Raw genomic sequence first — 22,588 nt, forward strand, 5'->3', positions numbered from 1 at the left:
AGCACGCGAAAACAGGGCTGTCATTAACAGGCGGGGGCTGGGGATTTCGCCTGACTACTATGAACATGATGGCCCTCGTCTACTTTCATAGAAAAATGGAACCAAAAAAAATCCCTAGCTGTTTTATTCCCCGCCTACTTGCTGTATTTACCCGGCAAATCTAAGTCTTAGTGACATTCCTGTGAAAAGATTGTTGACTAGTAATCAAATTCTCCTTATTAGTACCATAGGCATGGAGAAGGTGCATTCTGAAAGTAAGGTTATTATGCTTTAAAACTGACACATTAGAATACCAATGACTCAAACTCCCCTGCTAACCCGAACTAAGTCCAATTTCCCTTGGATTTCACCCCACTTGACAGTCATTTTTACTTGGTTAACTCGAACTCAGATAACTCAAATTCCCTATTAAATTGAACTGACGTTCCTTTCCCTTGTTAAAAAAGACACAAAAAGTTACCCCAATAACTCAGGTCTGGTTCTTGTAACTCCACTCGGATGCTATCCCATTGGCTATTCTTGATGTATAAGGGTAAAAAGACTATAACTAACAATAAAGCAGGACTAAAGCAATTTGATTTTCATTGGTGAAACGAACAGATCATGTTTTATCATAAAACATGTTATAATCATGTTTCCATTTCTGATGAAAGAAGTCAAATTTACACTGTACCAGACACTGAAGTGCTGAGAAATCCAAACTATCATTTTTTAACAGGGCAAATTGAATTTTTCAATCAACCCCAATAACTCGAACTGTTATTTGTTTCCCTGTAGAGTTCGAGTTACTAAACTGGGGTTCTACTGTATTTGACAATTGTTGGATGAGGTTCAGCAAAATACTGTGATTTTTCAGTGGCAAGCAAATCAAACAGACTTAAATAAAATGTTATTATAATGTGTCATTTTTGTAGTAAAGATAAAGACAGATGACTCAATGACAAACACCACCTTGTTGACAGTGAAGGACTCATCTCACAGGCTTGTGATAGACTCTCACAGGCTTATAAAAAGAGTCGCCTCAATTTCCTGTGCACTTTAATAACTGCTTTGTAAATAGCGTCTGCTATAAATAATTTGGCTCAGCAATAGAATTCTATAATAATTTGTTATTGTCAGTTATTAAGACAGTTAAGGACAAACACCACACATTTATTTGCCTTGCTGACCGTAGAGGACTCTACTCACATGTACAGGCTTGTGAGAAGGGTCATCTCAATTTCCTGTAGTTTTCAATACTGAGAACTTTAAGAAATGCTTTGCAATAATAGACTTTGCTTTAAATATTTCATCTTGGCAAGAATAACACAATGTATGTAACATTATTTTAATTTCGTTTTCTTTTTCTTCCACATTCCTTGTTTTGTACAGTGTTCTTCATCAATTGAACAAAGTTTATTGCTATTGTTACTATTATAGTAAATACTGGTAATATTTACAAATTCTGCATTCCATTTATAGTTCTTTTTCTTTAAACAGAGAGAGATTGTATTCTGTAGGGGATAAAATAATAATTGAGTGGAACCCTGTTAACACGGCTACCAACGGCAACAGACCATAAAATTATGCATTTGGCCTTGTTAACTGGTGGCACACCCTAGTTTCATTAAAAGGCTATTGTTAGGACTTTTAAATATTGATTTATTTTTCAATCAAGCAATCACTTTTCCTTGTAATTGAAGATGGTGTCTTATCAAGTCTGCACAGGACTGGTAATTAAACCTTGTTGCTTCATCAAGTGGTGTGGAACCCCATCTGTAATAATTAATTGATAACAGAATAAACAAATTTTTTTGACCCTGCAGTCTCCTAATACTGTGTGAGGTTTCTTTTTATCTAATGTGTAATTAAAAAATCTCAGAATTTTTTTCAAGCTGCTTGTTCCAGCTTGTTCAAATGAATGTGCTAGCTGATAACTAACAAATCGAAAGGTTGTCCTGATTTCCAAAATTTAACCATAAGCTCTTTATTAGCTAATGAGAAGACATTGAGTACATTGTATATAAAAATCATGTAGATCTCCCACGCATTATAAACTAATAAATTCCTTATTTCATGTGAAAGCCAAATCCAAAATTAATATTGTTTAATAATTCATTCAAAATATTTCCACCTTCACTGAAACATATTAATACATTGATTGACATAAAGTTCCCATCATCACAACTTGGTAAATTCAGCATAACAAGGTTTGTTTTCAAATCGCAGTTGTAATCCGTTAAGTGGTATTTTTGCTGTTCAGCTATTACAGTTCTGCAACTAATAGTTTTAGGCTGTGGCTTGGGTATTATTGTCGTCAGTTCACGGCTCTGGTGATCTCATTACTAAGTTTTCTAACAATTCAACTTTATTGATGCATTGAAAATGGGTTGCTCCATTTTCTCTTTAACATGGGTTACAAGCATTTAAATATATAGATTGATTCGGTGTAAAGAAAAGTCAAATATCACCATGAGAAATTCTGTAAAGGGGACACTTAGAGTACACACTGCAATTGGCAACCGATTTAATTCATAACAGCTATTACTGCTTCAAAAAAAATGTGAACTTTTCCGCCATTTTCTCCAGCTAACACAGCAGAGCTAACCGAGCACTCTGCTGTCCCTTTTTCTTAACAATGAACAGTAAAAGTGACTCATATCAATCTTTCAAATTTGGTCAAAGGTTGCTGTGGTTATGACAATTTAGGCCAACAGAAACAGAGAAATATTTTGAATGAATCATAATATTATTGCTGTTTTACAATGTATGCAATCCTTAATATTGGCCAAGAATGGACTAACCTAAAAAGAATTTAGTTTACAAACATTACAGTTACCTGTCTTTTGGATCAACTGGAACATTGCACTGCTCAAGCAGAAATCTGACCACTCTGTCATGACCTTGTAGCCCAAAAGGAGATAGATCAAAATATAACATGTAAAAGCAGCGACATGTATTTCTTGTTGGTGATAGTGATGTGTTAAGCCAGGAAGGAACGTGAATCATTATTAACAGAGTCTTTAGGAATTTTAATTTTTCAAGATGTGATTTCATCACAGACAATTCTTTTAAAATAAATAGATTACTTATTCTTATTATCAATGTGCAGTGAGTGACAAACCAAACACAAATAGATGAACGGGCAGGTTAACAAAGGGAAAGGGGACTGAGGAAGTAACTTTCAGGGCTGTCATTAAGAGGTGGGGGCCTTTCCCCCGGCTACTAAGAACGTGTGGCCCCCAGCTACTTTCAACAAAAGAAATCCCTAGCTGTTTGATTCCCTGCCTACATGTTGTATTTACCCGGGAACTTGAAATCTTAGTGACAGCCCTCAACTTTTGTGTGTAAGCCTGAAGTCAGCTGGTAAATTATAGGTCATTTAATTATTAATTATTTGGTTATTTTTATTTATTTAGTTAGTATTATATCAGCTCTCGAGTTGATCTTGTCTGTTCTGAGTTTTTTCATTGAGATTTTTCTTAATATTTACAGATTACGTTTATCATGTTCATACACGCAGATCCTTTTTCAAAAGTGGCTAAATAAATAATTGCTTGATCTCGCCATTTTGAAAGAAATCACTCTCAATTAAGCTAAAAAAGGTCAATGCCCAGTTCGGGTGAGGGATCCTTGTTCTGGGCTCTAACAGACTAAACAAGTTAACAAAAATACGTCTCAATTTTCCCCTCAATTTAATTGGCAAATTAACAATGACTGGCACACAAGTTGGAAAACAGAGGAAAGTTTTTGGCACAGGTTCTCAGACGGACTTTATCAGATAGAGGTTTAGTTTTGTCTACAGTGTATGCTAGGGCTGTTGCAGGCTTGTTTCAGAATTTTTAGTCTCTTCTGCTTTCAATATTGGTAGAGAAACAAAGAAGATCGAAAATTGATGAACACAAGAAAAATGTCTCTCACAATCTTAATGTCTAATCTCAAACTACTTTTCAAATTTCCAACTCTTTAAACCTTAGAAAGTTTTCTTACCTTGAGCTGCTGCAACATGTAAAGCTGTCCGTCCATCATAATTCTGTTGTGTCATGTCCTTACCAGATAAATAATACCTGAAATATTGGAAGGTTTGATAATATATATTATAAATATAACGCAAGCCGAAGCACAAGCATTAGTAAGAGTCTAGTGTCCACCAAAAATCAACGTTGACACAAAGGCAAACCATAGAAAAGTTAAGGAAAAACTAATTTTGATCACTATACTCTGCATGCGATGAGGCCACAACTATGAATTAAACAAGTTTGTTAAGGATCCCAAACTTGGCTATGAACTTGAGCTTGCATTGCTAGTGGGATAATATTACACTTAATAGTTATGGATCTTACTAAACACTGAGCTTACGTACCTGAACTTAGAAATCAAATATACATTATAGATGATTATGCATAAATCATTCTTAACAATTTTCAGTGGCAAATTTCGTATACACACCTTCTTAAAGCTGTCACATCTCCATTGCTTGCTGCATAGAACAGGGAAACAACTTTTTCTCCCTTGTAAAAAAAATGTTGTACCAAATGCTTTTATAAATTATAGACTCTAATATTTGTCTTATATTTATCTATGTTGATAATAAATATCTATTATAAGAGCACAAAGTACGGTGGCCTTATTTTAATGTGACAGAAACAAAGTGATGAATATAAAAGAAATGGAACAACCTGAACCTATAAACCATCAATAAGTATTTACTCTCACCTGGACCTCTGCGCGTTTCCAGCGAGGATCAATTTTTCTACCTGATATAGCACCCTTCAAATCATACTTGTGAAAATTAAACACCTTTACAAGTTCCTGTCAAAGATGGCAACAGTATAATAATTATTTAGTTTTGGCCAAGAAAATAATTTGTGGCATAAATTCAGCTGTGTTTTTGTTAAATTTTAACTCAAGACTAAACATCAACATTGTATTGATTCATTGTATTTTGGTCATGAAATACAAACCATTTTTTTTAAAGTACCTTACAAAATTGCATTCCTCTGACACTGTTACCTAGTGGATCAAGTGGAGGTGACCAGATCATCATGCCACACACTTTAGGAACAACAATCAAAATCGCACCACTCACTCCTGATTTGGCTGGTAAGCCCACCTACGAGAGTAGAAAGGACATTCAGCAGCTAAGTTTTGAATAAGGTCTTTATAAAGGAGCCCAATATCCAAATACAAATTCTCCAGACTGATCCCCATACATTTCCTTGAAGAACTGGTTAAGAGAATTTGTTTGTATATCAAAGCTATTCCTATCAGGTGATTATTTTATTAATTCTCACAACAGTTTCCCTTGATTATGTATTGATTTTGTTGGGAGAAAATTGGTCACTCTTGGCTAAAAGCTAAAATACAATTTACGTCGTCTGATGAACAATTTAATTCCCAAAAAATGGTTTGTTATGTATTAAAGACTACATTTGGGCACTGAAATTGTTTCCTGTCATCTGTTTCTACGGGTGGCAAGGATAGACATGGATTGAAGCTTGAAAAAATTGGGCCAGCTTTTTCAAGTTTTAATGCTAATGCCTGCACAAATCACCCAAAAAAACTAATATGATTTTGAAGTGTTCCCTGATAAAATTTGTTTGATAACTTCTTCATAACTCTACTGCAACATTTTCTACTTATAGAGTAAAGGCACTGAGTAATGACCTAAGCACAAAATTGACCAAAAAGGGAAATATATATATCCTCCTTGCTGAATCAATACATAATCAAGAGAAATGGTTAGGAGACTCAACAAAATGATCCCCAGACTCAGTGTTCACTGATTATTGTTTGATATCTTCTTCTTTGTAACTCTACAGGAGCATTTAGTGAATGGGTAAAGGCATTAAGTGGTGACTTCCAAAAAGCATTGCCCTTATAACCCTCTCTCAAAGTCCTACAGGTGTCTGCCATCAATTTTCTCCTTACTGAATCAATAAATAATCAAGAGAAATGGTAGGAGAATTAATAAAATGATCACCAGACTCTGGTGATCATTTCCCCTCTGATAGAGAGGAAAGTGCTTTGATTGTTAAAAAATTTCTTCCACCTTATTCGTTGTGGGAAATGTATGGAGAATGGTCTCAACTGGAGAATTTGTGTGCAATACATTGGGGTGTAAACGGTCAATGTCTAGTGTTAATAAAGCCACTGCTTGCATAGAGCAAGACTGGCACAGTCTAAGAATGTCCAACATAAATTTCTCTTAACAATATCAATACAATCATAATCAAGAGAAAAGGATGTGAAAATTAATGAAACAGTAACCAATTAACTAAAGGGGAAAATGCTTTGATCTTTTTACAAATAATTTCTCCCAATTAATGCTTTGAAGAAATGTAGGGGCCGGATCAGTTGGAGAAATATAACCACGATAACAACAACAATAGCAACAATAATGATGATGATAATAAACTTACGTGAAAAGCAAACTGTCCTGAGTAATCATACATTCCACAAGAATGCATTAAAGACAAAGTGTGTTGAACAGTTCTTGTACTGAACACCTGAAAAGATGTAAAAGACAAAGTAATATTGGTCACCTTTTCATTTCCAATAGTTGCCAAATTAAAGTAAAAAACTAGTAACAAAAATTTCAACATAGTTTTGTAAAATCCTTAGAAATGTTTATTATGCAAGAGTCTTGCCAGCAGCATTTTGTTCATGCTAGTGGCATCACTGAGCTAACTAACTAACTCACGTTCACTTAAGAAAGGTTGTGAAAAAGAGTAACTGTTGGAAGAGTCATTCATACTTATCATACACCCAAGTAGGGAATACTTTTAATTAGCATCTCAAAGAATCAGTGATTCTTTAAGAACTTGTACTGCAACTTCCTTTGATTCCTGTTTTTTTTTTTCAGTAGAATATTGATGAGGTGACTGACTTTAGGCAAACGTAACCAGTCATGAACAAATAAAACATTGTTGCCATTATTACGGTATGACCTTTTGACCAGTCAGTGGACAAATTCCTCCATTTGCCAAAGTTGCAGCCATAACACTTCCAGCATCACAGTTTGTCTCTATTGAACAAGTCTTAAGAGTAAAATATGATATACTTCAGTGAAAAATCTCAAAATATTGTAATCTACAATAATTTCTACTGAAGTTACGTTTGCTGACACAAAATGTGATAGCCTGTTCCATCAAGCTCCTAGATAGTATGTGCAGTAGGTTATCCGGAGAACTGTAGCACAAACAGTACCCTTGGGCTGAGGAGAGAGAAAGCAGGCTGGGAGGGGTACTACCTTATATGGGCTAAATAGGTATACATGCCACAGTGAAGGGTATGGTTTTCAATCAGTTTAGTCTGAGAGTCTATAGGGTATAGAAATCGGCAAGTTTGGGTCTAGAATAAGCTTAGGGTTTCATTTTCTGGGAAACTAACTACATGTAAAAAAAAAATAGTTGAATATTTCAGCCGAGACTAGCCAGAGAAACCAGGAACTGACAAAAATGTAAAAACAGTCAAGCCCCGAGCCCTGCCTATTAGATACCCTCTTTGGGACACATCTCCCCTCAAAGTAGTAAATAAATGTCAAATGTTATAGTTAACATGTAAGTGAAACCTGTATTAAGAGGACATCGTATCAAGTGGACACTCTCTATTAAGCGGACAGTAACCGAACTCCCCAAATTTATTTCCCTTATTTACTTTAAATGAAACCTTTATTAAGCGGACACCTCTATTAAACGGACGCGGACACCTAAAAAGTACCTATGAAGGGCCATTTTTATTGTTGCCAACCTGTATTAAACAGACACTTGTAATTAAATTCCGCCACCCAACATGCCAGACACCGGAAATGCGAAAGATTGCCTTGAATTGCCACCCGCAAATTTTTCGATTTTTACATTAAAAAACGTGACTTGACGAACTTATTTGATTAGTTTCACAGTACAGGATTGTTTTCTATTTCGTTTTGTTTGTAGAGAGCTTGTTTCACTCATCTGATTTCTTCAAATTTGAGTTGCAACCATGTTTATGGTACTGTGATCAATTGGTTCACTTTGATAAAGATAAAGAAATTAATGCAAACGTCTATCGTCATAGTATCTGGGAGTATTATAAACACTTCCACTGTTCATTTGAATGGCATTTGACACCTCATATGACGTTATATATCGAAACCTGCATTAGGCGGACACCCTGTATTAAGCGGACACTACAGCATTCCCCGAGGGTGTCCGCTTAATACAGGTTTCACTGTAGTTAACTTAAAATGAATTCTTTACAACAAAAAATTAAAATGAAATATGACTCACGTGAAAATACAGTTCAAAAGTTTCCTTCAGATTTGTATTTGGTGGAAAAGCCTGTTAGGGTGAACAGAATATAATAGTGTATTATAATAATATTATAATTATTACATATCAATTGCAAAACTTCAAGTGGCTTAAGGCAAAGCTTTGCAGTGCATTGAACTAAAAAAGGCTATGCATGTATAAAATATAAGAGGAAGATCTTGGCATTTACAATATTGCGAGCCAAAGGCAATTAAGCCATATTGTAGAGCCGATACAGATCGATAATACAATAATTACACGTCATTTTATTTGATCATACTTTTGGAAAAATTAAACAATAGGTACACTGTAATATTAGATCTGCATTTAGAAGTTTAATATATAATATAATATATTTAAATTTCACCTTATGAGCATTCATGTAATAGCCCAGGGCATAGTTTCTATCAGCAGTTTCTCGTTCAGAAAGGAAGCTGAAATCAAGAATTCATTTTATAAAATTCAGTATTGCTGTTACATGCTGCTATAATCAAATCTCTCGGACAAAATGTGGCATAATTGTAATGTCAAAGGATGATTTCCACTTCAGACAGAGCCACATGGAGTCAGAATAATAATAATAAGAGCCCAGCATACTGAAAAATATAAAAGTGAAAACAGGATTGAGTGTTCCACCTAATTCTTCCTGGCTCTGTTGTTGAAAATTAAAGATGACCTGAATGTATTGGAGTCGCAAGCAAAACTGGAAGAACTAAACCAATCAAAATGTGTTTGGAAGGCTATTGTGACCCAGTTTTATTCTTTTACCTCATGTGCACTTCTGACATGACTCCCAAAATCTTAAGTTTTCAGAATTAAAATCATTTTTTATTGTAAATGACAGAGACTTTTGTTGCTTCAGTATTAGAAGCAAACAGAAACCTTCTGATTCTATAACTGTCACTCTTACCCTTATTCTGGTGGGCTTCTCCCTATAATGGGCTATAAGGGAAGGCCCCTTCCAAAAGGGGAACCTTTTCAGGCTTCAGGTGTATGAAAGGGTAGGAATATCATTAGCTGAAGCATATGAAAGGGTAGGGAAATCTGTCATTTTCAGTCTGTAAAAAAACATCCTGGTCTGTGATTTATTTTATTTTTAATTTTCAAGATTTTTATTTGATGTGGATTTTGATTTGATTTGATTTGATATTTTATTTTTATGTGATTTATTATATGTTTATTCATATTTTAAAAATAGTGAATGTACCGCAGTCAAAAGGGAGGTAAGGCTGTAATCTAAGTAATGTGAAAGAGCACCACTTGTCATTGTAGAACGTATACAAAAAGGGGTACCTTTTCTGTCAAAAATGGTGTTTAATGTCGTAAGGGATTGGACCTTGGGGCAAGCCTCACCAATACAAAACTTTGTTGAGTACCCCACTTCCCTCCACCCTCTGGTTCTGATCCTGGAGATATCTAGAAATTAACGAACTGGTGTCAACAAACTCACGTAGCGTTACTAAATCCAACATATTCTCCTCCAGCTGTCTGTTTGAATTTATTCTGAACCTGTACGAGAAATTTTCAGAGAATTAAAAACTTTGATTTGCTCTGTTTAATACCTGTAATATTAATTAATAATTAACATTTTTTGCTCAGTTACAGTACAGCCTGACTGTTTATTAAAATATTACTGTCTATTACTGAGCAAAAAATCTTAATTTAATTTTTAAAAAAATAATAATAATTTAATACATAATTATTCATAATACTTACATAATCACATCTGTCTGCTAATGGCCATTCAGGCTGAAAGAATAATTTTTGGAGGTACAAGAGGCTGTGAGGTCAACATCAGAACTAAATTTGGGCTATGTTAAAAGAATCTTTAGTACATCAACCTGCTAAAAGCAAAATTAGTACAACATGCACTACTTTGGTTTAAAAGTTCTGTGGTCTCTGCTTTCCCCTTGGCCTTTAGTGAGAACTCTGTTATTGCTTTCAAAAACGTTAGAGTGAATAGGGAACTTAAGTAAAGATGTTTTTGAGCGACGCCTGTCAAAAAGAAGTGGGCTTTTTGCATCCTTGGGTAGTGATTTTACCTAAATTTTCAGCAAATCTTCTTTATAAGAGAAAGGACACTTGACAGTAAAATTTTGGCATCATTTATGCACGTTAAAAAAGAAAAGGCTTCACTTCTGGTTGATGTACTGCGCTCAATAATGTCTTTGCTCAAGTTCCCTAATGTTTCACATTGACAACCTCAATAGTAGCCTGAGAAAATATGTTGACATTTTGTGATGCACCACGGATTTTCCTGCAAAATGACGTCTTAGAAACAAGTACAGAAATCCCATACCGATGATGCATTACTACCCAGATCTGGGTAGCACTTCTGATTAGCTGAAGCAAATTTCCCATGTGGCACAACCAATCAGAAACACTACCTAGATCTGGGTAGTGATGCAACATCATTATGGAATTTCTTTGTTCCTCAGATGTCATTACGCGTGGGGACCAAGGGTGGCTTGACGAAATGTTGGCTGCTTTCTCAATCAGCACAGAATGAGTTACCACTTGTATAAGCATCTTTGTGTTCCAGTAGGTTTATCCTGTGGTTCTACCCTTCTCTCTTTGTAAAGGCCAATATTTCCAAGTTCCTTTGTTTTATCGAGGAGTTACTATGAGGGCGACTAGCAAGTAGTTTTCCAGTCTGGATTTGTCATGAGCTCTTCTTATCTACACTGCTGATATAGGTCGATTTAAATTAATTTATATTTTTAATACATACAATAATACTTAAATACCTTTTGAAGTGCACACAGAAGAAGGGCACCAGAATTTAACATTGGATTGTGAGGGCGATCTGCAACAGGAATTTTAAACCAGGGGACTCTTTCAATTTTTAACATACACTATTATTTGTAGACAAATATTAAAAAGTGGAGAACCAAAGGTTTGCAACCTTCAGGGTGATCAAAAGAAGTCAGATAATGTAATGATTAATAATAATATCATTTAATATTAAAATAATGATAATAATAACCTTTGTTCAGTTGATTAAAAGGATATCATAAGCAACAAGGTTACAGATTAAATACTGAAGAATGATACAAAACTAAGAATAAGAAATTAAAGAAAAGAAAAAAAAAGTAAACAAAAACCCTGTTTCAATGAAATTCATAAATCAAATCATATATTCATACAGTGCTAGGTTATAATAATATGCACCAGGGCTGTGCTCTAGCAGAGCCCGGTGGCCCCTGGCGCCTAACTTTTGCCCTTGGGAGACTAGCAAATCTCAGATTTTTCATACAAATCATATGCTGGGCAACCTAGATTTTACAGTTTCAGAGCACTGGGCTCCCTTCAATTTTCCCTCGAGCACAGCCTTGTGCACAGCCTATTTACAAAGCAGTTCTTAAAATAAAAGCACTTAGGGTTAACTAGGGGAAGTTGAGATGATAAAATTAATAATGATTTTGTTTTTATGTATAATACATGTATGGTAACTTATTATTAAACTAACCATTATTATTCAAGTGTAAGTAGTTGAATGTTTGCCCACTTGGCTCATGTCCAACATATTTGTGAACCTGTTAGAGGAAACAAGAAGCATGAGAAATTCAGATAGATAGCCTGATGTTAATGAAACTTATGTTAAAAGAAATAATTAAACAAACTAAAAATTGTTTTTAAAAGTGGCAGTAGTCTATCACTTCAATCCTCAAGCCAAGTTAGGGCAGGATGATTTGTCACATCCTTTCAAATCTGAGGACAAAATTCTGTGGTGTTATGGAACACACTCCTTTCCCACTCTTGACTCTTTAGCAACCATTTGAGTGGTATTATTAATTTTATTTCCTCGGATTTTACAAAAAGACATTTGAAATTTTAAGGAACTTTTTACATTGGCTATTACTGAGAAAGAAAGTTTTAGACCGAGTAGCTTGACCTGACAACTTACTTTGGCCATTGGGTGACAAACAAATAAGTTTAATTTGCATAAAACTTTGCAGGAACCTTGGTCATTTCACAGGCTGGGTAATTTCCTGAGGTTTTGAGCTACCTACAGTTTTTGTTATCAAACAGTATTTAGTAAATAGAGTCAAACCTCTATGCATGAACACCTTTTAGAAACGACCACCTCCTATGAGCAACCACTCATTCAAAACACCAAAATTTTCCCGGACCACCTTTTGTAACAACACACTGTGACCACTTTTTTAGGATTATGGTTTTAACCTCTTCTAAGCGGACACCTGATACAATGGTCTGACCATTGTGTTTGCTGTACGTACCACACTACTCAGAGTATGACAGTATGAAAAGAACTCGTAAAAACAAAATACATTTACTAGGTTTCTTGAAAACTGCCCACCTACCCCTCCCCTAAGCTAACATTAACACTAACCTTACTTCTCACTTAGGGCAAACTGAATTGACTTAGGGAAAGGGTAGGTGGGCAGTTTCCTAAAAACCTAAATTGATCCAAAAATAGCACGTAATACATTCTCTCCAAAAATAGATGTGTCTGGACTTCTCCCACGCTCGGGGGGAGGGGGGTTACTGCCATATATGGGCGATATAGGTATGTGCCGCTGTGAAGGGTATGGTTTTCAAGCAGTTTACTCTAGGATAGGGTATATAAATCGGAGCATTTGGGTCTAGAATAGGGTATCATTTTTCAGGAAACTGATCAGTTGGTTGTAGATTTTATCTAGACTAAGGATTGTGGTATAAGGCTTTGTTTTGGCTAGACTGTGCTAGTGACCTCAGTAGTTTCTGGAAAACAGCTACTCTAGGATAGGGGGGATTTGGGGAGTTTACTCTAGTATAGGGTAGCAAAATTCAGCGAAACTAGCTCTGGTATAGGTTAAGGGTTCCAGGGTTCCAGCAGCACAACCCCACCCAGAAATTCCTAAAGTATCCCCCCCCCCCCCCCCCCCGGCACTTCTCCTCATAAAAAACCTCCTGCATTTTGACCCTTCGTAGGTGACCACCCCCTTAAACAACCAATAACTCTTTGCATTTTTGGCCACTTAAGGGAGGTTTGACTGCAACTCATCTTTAGTTCATTACTCTTTTCCCTGATTCTCCTCATACTTACTACTTTTGTGGTCAGGTCCTCTAAAACAATAGGATAATGAAGGCATTTGGATACAGACTGAAGGCAGAAGTGATCCTTGTAGTCTCCAATAGCAAATCTGACAATGAATGTAGTGTCGCAAAGATTGTATGAGGATGGTTTTTAATCATGTTAAAATTTAAAAGCAACTGCTAGGGGAGTTAAACATTCAGCATGAAGGGATTAGTTTTAAAAGAAACTGTGGGGCTAGCACTGTGTTGGGGGTTGGAGGGAGTGAAATTTAAAAAAAAAATCATCAATCATGAATTGATAAAGTCAATTTTCTACCATAAAAAATATCCAAAATATTTTTATGATGGGCAAGTGGCACTATTATTAGTATACCAACTCATGATCAATAAAGTTTGAGGCATGGCTTTGAACAAAACTAAAAATATGGCCATATCTAAAATTAGTAAGAAAGAAAAATAATGATGTTAAGAAAACATTCTTGTTTTCAAATTTCTGATTCTTTTTTTAGGAGTTTCTTTAAGAATCTTTTAACATTCTAAAAGTAATGCAAATGAGCAGGAAGAAGATATTTTCCTCATTACTTCGGCGGAGCTTGAAGTAAAGGATTCGCGACGCTCAGGAATGTATCAAAGTTGCAATTTTTTGACAAGATTGGCAAGCAAAGTCTGTAGGTTTTCGGCTCTATTCGGCTATTTGACGAAGTGAGAGCCAAATTAGTTCGAGATATCTCGAGATCACTTCGATTTCTTTGATTTATTATTTATTTTTTTTGAGGAAGAAAGAATTACTATTTTGGCCTTCCCGGGGTTTGAACCGACTCACCTGTGTGACCCGTCAGATCAGAGGAGACTCTAAGTTGAGGGATTAGCCGATTGAGCTACTGCGACCCTAGGTAGTTTGGCATATGAAAAATAGTTATGAAATGATGCACTAATTTCGGGACAAGATTGGGCGTGCAAGTTCGTGACTTTTCGGCTTGTTTCAACTGTTTCACGAAATGAGATCGGACTACTTCGTGATATCTTGAGATCACTTCGAGTTTAGTCTTTAATTACTCGAGGAATAAATAGAGGATATTTCGTGGCCGCGCAGAGACACGAAATTTCTCTTTGAGTGTTGAAAAACATTTCACGAGTGAGCCCTCCTTTCGAACTGTTTTATGATGAATTTAAAGTTACAAAATGCTGCACAAAGACATTTTGTCTTTGTTGCGTGTTAAGTAGTAAAATTGCTTTCATGCGTTGTGTGACTTTCTCGATTTTGGATTAGCCACGAATTAAAATTAGGGCATGTTTACATTTCAGCATGAGTCAGCAGATTTGCATCAGTTACTGAAATCATAAAATATGTCGAAAAGCTACTACTATTCGCCTGTTTAGTATTTTCTAGAACCTTATGTCAAACGATATACGAGTTCCAAGCGAGTTCTTTTGCCGAACTAAGTTTTTTCCCACTAGCTAGACTGCTGTGTTTAGTCAAGTGTGGCGAAGGTCGATTTTCAGGTTCTGTGTTTACAAGTTCGCGGAAGCCGTAAGATATCTGAAGTTTAAGTGAGAGTTTGTTATTATTGGTAGAGGCTGTTTAGTTTTACTCAAAGTTCAAGTCAAGCTTGTGTTGGCGGATGCTGTGTTTTAAAGCTCTGTAAAGGCTATGTTCCTTTGGTGTTAAACTTTGTTGTGTTAATCCGACATCCCTGTGTGCTGATAGTCAGTGAATAATTATCCTCAAAACATTTGAACTCATGACTTTGAGTTTTAGCCAATTCCATGCTCAACGTAATTGACTCCTTACCCATGCCTTACATATCTTTAACCAGTACATGAACACTGCTATGCTGTTTTTGAAGCCTGACGTGACTAAGAAAAATAGAGAATTGTTTTTTAGAAGGATTTGTATGGAGTCATCAGAGCATAACTGGGCTAATATCGCGGAGACAATTTGTCCTGAAATGCTAGTTTTTGGCAAGTAGGCCTCTTGGATGTTGCTCTTTTTAAAAAATCCTGACAAATCCCATAATTTCACACCTTACTCTTACCATATTTGATTTCTTACTATTCCTCTGCATTTACAATTAATTAGTTCCACAACCACGACGCCGAAGTGTACGCTAGCTCCGTAGCGTCTTGTTAGCATTAAATTCTGATCAGAACATTTAAAAGGCAACATTAATTTTGAACCAGGCCTTGCTTACCTCTGCCCATCAACAGAACAAACTGCCACGCCCCACAGATTAGGGTCAAACTTTGCCAGTTGAGGAATGTAATCAGCCACCTTAAAACAGAAAGATAATAAAGACAAAATATAAAAACTTTAAAAGATAAATGAATACTTTCAGCTGAACAGTCATTCTCTCTAAGACGGATACCGCCAGGACCAGCTTCAACGTTACTGTCTTACTAGAGAAGTTTCTGGTTTGGCTTATAGAGGGTCAAGGTGATGTGAAAACAGTGAGAATTATGCTGCATCCATTCGCAACGAATACATGCCTGTTTCATTTATGCAAGACAGTTTAAACTGGAGCATTGTAACCAAAAAGTGGATTTATTTTGTCTGGCTTAACAGGTCCAGGGGGAGGGGGGGTAGCTGCCCCCCGATAGCTATGGCTCTAACACCCAACTGATCAGTTCACTTGGGATACATGTACTTACAGAGATTCAATGGCCACTGAAACATTTGGCACTTGGGATAAAATTGCTTTGCAGATGACATAATGTAGGAAAAAAACATGGGATCTTTAATACAGAAAAGTGACAAGGGATCTTTCAAAGCAAAAATCACACTTTTCAGTGTCACTGTACGTAATGTTCAGCATGGAGAAAAGAAGCATTGAAAGTCACATAATTTTATTTCTTTTCTATATATCTTTGTCTCTTGCCCATAAATAATAATACAGCCTGACAAATATCTTGTGTAGGTTTTCAATCATGATAAGATCAGTCTCTTTCAAGTTCAAATCTAGTCAGATCCCAGCCATTATAAAATGAAAAGATTGGCCTGTCTTAACTTGTAGTTGTCTCTCTGTGTCACATTGCAGAGTGGACATATGTCTGGCTGTTGCTCGTGTGATAGTAGGAATGCATCTTAATTTTCATCAGATCATTCATACACAGGAAAAAATAACGGATTCCCATTTTTGGATATTTTAGGGTATTTACGGAATACCCATAAAAATCCCAAATTTGGCAAAGTGAGACAAGTCCCAACCAGGGAATTCCCAACCAAGTTCCCTGATTGGGACTTCTCTCACTGTTCCAAATTTGGGATTTTTGTGGGTATTCTTTAAATACCCTAAAATATCCAAAAATGGGAATCTGTTATTTTTTCCAGTGATACCAACCTTCCCTTCAGCATTTTCTTTACAGTGGTGATATATTTCCTCTAAATGCTTGGTGAATTGACCAAACTCTGGAATCACAAAATCCCCATGAAGGGCACCCTCAATAAGCATTATATTTTCCTGAATGGATCTGAAATTTTGATACATCACCAATCCTGAGTTATTACATCATTAACAATAAAACACTAAAGGGACTTGTCAGAAATTAGCAGGGGGGAGGGCGGGGTGGGAACTTTAAATTTGGGTTCGGAAATGCGGTGACCCATCCCTGCAATGGGAGTGAAATTTGCTAACCCTCCCCTTGAGCTTGGCCTAAAATATCATCACCATCCCCCTCTTGTGTAAATGATAAAATCTAGTTCTTGCAATACACCTGGGTGAGTCAGTATTATGAAAACTCAAAATATATTTCTAATCTGTTCTTTGTAATGCTACATACGTACATTTTAGATGACAGCATTAAGAGTCCGACTCTCATTTTGACAGCTGATCACTCGACTCTCCTATTTCTCCCAAGTTTTTTTACCAAAAAAAAGAACTTCCTTTTTCTTCTGTGGGTGAGCCTCTACATGATCACGGGCATATTATTTGCAAGACCCTCCCCCTTTTAACGGCCCATTTTTCATGACCCCTCCCTTTTCTGAGTCTCAAAAAGTTGTGACCCTCCCTCTGTTTCCACCCCCCTCCCCCCTGCTAATTTCTGACAAGTCCCTAACTTTCACTTTACTGTGATCTTATAAGACACTGAGAACATTACTTTCAAGTAACTTATTGTTATTTTTATACTGAATGTGGCAATTAATTAATTGTAAACCTAAGTGTTTAATTTTTGTATTTTCACCTTTGTAGTCAATGCTATGAGCACTCAGGTGCAAGACTGACTGCCCGTTTCCAGATCTAGCTTACTACAGGCAATAATGTTGATAAAAGATTAAAGAAGGATATGCTTCTTTCACCAAGAATTGAGCAAACTTCAATTTCCATAATTATCTCTAGAGCAGGATAGTGATGTTTCTTCAGTTACATCCTTTGGTTGTTTTCCTTGGCTGTGTCATGATCAAAACAATGCATTTACCTTCTGAATGTCTCTTTGTCAACATATCCTTCAAAATTCTCTTGCTGTAAATACTGTTCAAATTTGCTCATTGTCTCCTTCAGTCTTGGATCTCTCACTCTCAAACCAGTTTCTTTTAAAGCCTAAATAATTATAATATTCATTTATCTTAAATTCATGGATGAAAACTTTTATCAGATTTTTTTCAAGGCACCAGAAATTATTTGGATTATTAATTTTAATATACCAATAGACTCCAGAGAAGTTACTGCGATTTTCAAAAACATGCAAACTCTGAAATTCAAAGGCCACCTTTACAAAATGAACGCATTTTTTGCTACCATCAATCACAGTAGAATAAAAATACAATCAGAATCAATGAACCCTGAAACAGAGAAACACACAAATGGATTAAGGTCCACCAATCACAAATCATTGAAGCAAACTTCTGTTCCTAAGGTGATAGACGGCACCAAAAACCGCAACTGTCAGTTAGCTTTTGAACTTCAGAATTCATGTGTTTTTTAAAAGTGCAGTAACTTTGCTTTTATAAACTTTTGCATATGAGGCCCTCTGTACTGAAGAGAGTGTCTACCAGCTTCAGATTTAAACACGTTGGTATACAGGTTGATCTAGCACCAACTTTGCTTTTGTTGAAAGATTTAGAATTTGATCTCTGGCGATCAAGCCACAGTACATGATATTAATATTTACTATTCTACCAATAGACAACCTTCACAACCAACCAGACCTCCAAACAGTTAAAATGTGGCTGCACTGCGTACTTACATACTTAGAATGATTATCACTGATAACTGATTAACAATTTTTGATTTTTCCCTTACTGCAATAAATCTGGCCACTGGTACTTTGCCATCTTCATTCTTGAAAACATGGTATATTGCATCTCTTTGTGATTCACTGTCAAAACAATATATACAGTCAAAGCTCTTATAAGCGACCACCTCATAAAATCAAAAAAGTGGTCGTAACTAGAGCTGGTTGCTTTTGAGAATGAGCTCAACTCCTAACAACCCTCCAAGTTGCAACCATTTTAGTCGCCATGGTGCCAAAAATTTTGAAGCTGACAACTCAATTTGGAAAAAAGTCTCCCTAAAAAACCAAAAGAATCGGTCACCATTTTGCAAAGGCAAACACTTTAACTTGGAGGTTTGTCCTAAGTGACTGCATGGTAAAATAATAGAGGGTTGTCAATTAAAGAAATAATGTTTAAATTAATGAGTGTCTCTATACAAATTGAAGAGGTGTTCATGTTGGCGACAGGCTCTGTGAGTGGTCTTTGCCACACAAGCAGAATGGTCGCTATGGAAATGACCGTAAACTTTTACAAATACAACACAGCACTGTACAAGATCTTAAACAACTTGAACCATTAGCGCAGTGTGCAGTTTCATTGATTTATATGAATCAAGACTGAGTGGTTGCTTATGAGAGCTTAAAAACAAAGGAAAAGTCCAGCTGGGTAATCCCAATCGGTGGTCGCGGGCACTTTTTTTACAAAGTTTGAGTCACAGTTCAAAGGGGATTTCATAAAGGTATTCTTTAGAGCTGGTTGCTTATGATAGTGGTCACAAGGAGAGTTTCAACTGTATTGCAAATGATGAGATCTTTAGACTTTCTATATTTTTATTAACTACAATGAATTCAGCAATTACAAGTTTTGCAGCAGGGAAAGAACAGTTCCTTCTATAAAAGCTGATATGCCATAAAAATGGAATGAACAATTTTACTGAAATGAACTAAACCTCTTTAAGACAGCTTTCTGAGACTTAAGATATTTTGGTAGTGATTAGTAGAATACAGTGAATCCTCTATTAAGCAGACCCCCAATTAAGCGAACAAGGCTCTAGTAAGCGGATATTAAGCAAGGTCCTGAAATTAACATCTTATATTTCCCTTTATAACGAACCCCTGTTCAGCGGACACCTCTATTAAGTGGGTGCAGATACTAAAAGAACTTGTATTTGGCTAATTCCTTTTTTTTGTTGAAAATCTCTGTTAAACAGACACAGGACTGAATTGACAATAGTAGTATTGGATTATCTCCTTGAAATACGCACTGTAGTCGATTAATAAAGATAAAGCAATACATTTAGCTGTCAAACGTTCTCCTAAAAGTCTTGCACAAAGTACAGCACAGCTTCCTTAGCTCCCTTAACAATATGAAACTTTATCACAGTACGGAGTAACTGTTGAAAATTAATCGTTAACAAACATTGTGCGATTTTCACAAACCTCTATCAAGTGAACACCCTCTAATAAGTGGACCCTTGGGAAGGTCCTGAAGGTGTGTGCTTAATCACATTTCACTGTATTTACATTTGAATAAACAGTTGTTTGAATGCATGGGAAAACTTTTGCATTGTCACTGGTGGGTGAGGGATTTGACACTTTTTGAAGCGCTATTCAGTGGGACATTTGACCATTTAAACTGCCAAGTGAACATACAGGGAAATTTTTTGGCTTGGTGGGGGGGGAGGGAGAGGGATGGGGTAGGGTTGGGGGCATTGGCAGTTTTGAAATTGACTGGTACCAGAAACTCATAAGGGGTTGAAACGTGTAACTCTCATATGTTTGCTCTGTCCGACGTTCGTGATTGTTCATTTTCAAAAGTACCATATTTGGAACGAGAAGAAGAGATAACTGACCAATCAAACTTCATAAACAATGTGATGTAATTTTACTTCAGGTTCCCACGCCCGCTTAAAAAAATGGCCGACAAACGGGGGAAAAACTCCCGAAAGCCAAGAAAGTTTTCAAAGGTTGAAACCAGGAATGATCGTACCAAAACACTGAGCAGGATATTATTGCCTTTCCACCCGGGCCAAAAGTAACATTATGAAACCTTTTGACGTCCTTGCAACTTCTTGAAGTCGTCACCTCAAAAAACGATACCTCATTGACCCTCTCCACAGAAAAATTATACTGCAAATAGGTTTTTAAAATTCTTACATTAAAAGTGTAGAATAAACAGTAACAAACATTTTCGAATAAAATTCATTAGCTGTGTACCGAAAAGAGATGCATGTAATGAATGTGAGCAGCATTTAAGTTTAAATTTAGCTTGGATGCACGATCGTGTTTTGAGCTAATTTTATAAATGAACAAACTCAAAACAATAGACAGAGAAGCCATTTCTTGAACATTTTTATTCAATATCCAAAAAGTTAATCCTTTAAAGCAATTTGGAAAACACTATCTGGATCGTGGATCCGTTCACGCAAGTGAAATCAGCTGAGCACATGGCAAAATTCAACACAAAATCCATCCAGAGAAAAATTTATAAAACGTCTATGAAACATTTAAAAATACATAAATTTCCTTTCAAAAACATAATTGTCTTGGCCATAGAGTGCAAAATGTACCTGAAAATTCAGCAAAAACTTCACTGCCTTCGTTGCATTTCAAAAGAGACCATGCGCTCCGTCATGAAGAAAACAAGGATGAATTCCTTGAAGGACGATTTCTTGATGAAAAGCTTCCCTTCCTCCACAAAAAGAAAGCTGAGCATTCTTTTGAACTTTCTCTTTCCATTTTTTGTCTTTTAACGGTGTATTTTTAACCCTGAAATGCAGAACTCTCGTCTTAAAACATCTGCATGGTGATCGCACGGCAGCCATTTTGTTGCAAATTGATATCTGTCACTAAGGTTTCCAAATATGGTAAAAGTGAATATTCACAAGGATCGAACGCGAGTTACATGTTTCAACCACTTATGAGTATCTGCTGGTACTTTATTTTTACTTTTACATGAACTACTTGGAAAACAACTTTCTTCAGTCAAAGGCTGCAAAGAGCACAGGCTATACCACTGCATTTAACCACCTGATTGACCAAAATATAAGGGGTATATATTGTGAAGGTGTAGCTTAACAAATAACAATAATCATAGCATTTATGCCCAAACAGTCTAATGTGGGCGTGATTTCACAAAACCAAGACATTTTTTTACAATATCTGAGCAATTTCTTGTGTGCTGATTGTCCGAGAGCCGTAGTGGTCCATAATGATCACAAAAAATAATGTGCTGATGGTTAAATTTGTTTTAATTTTCCCTGTCTCTCGTGTGCAATATTTTTCCAAAAAAAAGTTATCGTATTAAAACAAACAGACATATATTTTTTATGTTCTATTCTCTAAAAAAAAACATAGGAATGACGTCAAAAAAGTTAAAAACTCAAGGGGACACGAGACACGAGCCGCAGCCAAAATAGTTTGACTGCAAAGTTTAGACCACTTTGACTTTCTATGCTTTATAAGGGAATAGACCATGGAAAATTGATGTCTGCTCCTCTTTTACACTAACCTTAACGATTTAACGAGTACAGACCATGGAAAACTGTAATAATATTATTACTTAAGCGTCTTAATGGACTCACCTGCCTAATCTTCCAGTGGTACAGAAAGGCGAATTTTGTTGTAGGAATGAATTGTACAGACTTTCCAACTTTTTAAATACCCGTCGAGACTGTAGTTTGCCATCTGTATTTATAGTTCGAAGACAAAAACGAACAGAGATAGCCATTATTTACAAAACACACACAATGAACGACTGCGAAGATCTCCGCACCACGACAAAAGTGTCTATTTTCTACCAGGCATCAATTTTTCATTGATTGCGGGAGGTGTGGTAATCAATTCCGCTTAAAACATCGTCATGTAACATGTAACTATGTGTCACACAACATAACTATGCATCACTCCCCATCACCACCTATCAATGTCAATCACTACACATCACTACATATCACTACATATCACTACACATCACTACATATTACTACAGATCACTACTCATCACTACGCATCACTACACATCACTACAAATAACTACCCATCATTACACATCACTATCCATCACTAAA

General features: G+C 36.1%; 1 protein-coding gene across 3 annotated transcripts; it reads right to left on the minus strand.

Annotated features, from left to right (window-relative positions):
• Positions 1-752: 752 nt before the first annotated feature.
• Positions 753-22,323, minus strand: LOC140946516 (glutaminase kidney isoform, mitochondrial-like). Of its 3 annotated transcripts, XM_073395646.1 has the most exons (20): positions 22,103-22,323; positions 18,548-18,623; positions 17,724-17,845; positions 16,649-16,778; positions 15,503-15,582; positions 13,321-13,417; positions 11,740-11,806; positions 11,018-11,076; positions 9,987-10,019; positions 9,721-9,779; positions 8,638-8,704; positions 8,250-8,300; positions 6,930-7,019; positions 6,402-6,488; positions 4,961-5,092; positions 4,696-4,791; positions 4,429-4,490; positions 3,970-4,046; positions 2,819-2,882; positions 753-1,755 (listed from the first exon to the last, which is right to left on the minus strand). In XM_073395646.1, exons 1-20 carry the CDS (start codon positions 22,246-22,248, stop codon positions 1,653-1,655), a joined length of 1,698 nt encoding a protein of 565 aa, XP_073251747.1. In that variant the 5' UTR covers positions 22,249-22,323; the 3' UTR covers positions 753-1,652. The 3 variants fall into 3 exon arrangements, with proteins under 3 accessions (XP_073251747.1, XP_073251749.1, XP_073251748.1); XM_073395648.1 differs by lacking the exon at positions 17,724-17,845 and having other exon boundaries at positions 22,103-22,161; XM_073395647.1 differs by lacking the exons at positions 16,649-16,778; positions 17,724-17,845.
• Positions 22,324-22,588: the final 265 nt, after the last annotated feature.

Source organism: Porites lutea, chromosome 8 (assembly GCF_958299795.1).
Source record: "Porites lutea chromosome 8, jaPorLute2.1, whole genome shotgun sequence".
NCBI lineage: Eukaryota > Metazoa > Cnidaria > Anthozoa > Scleractinia > Poritidae > Porites > Porites lutea.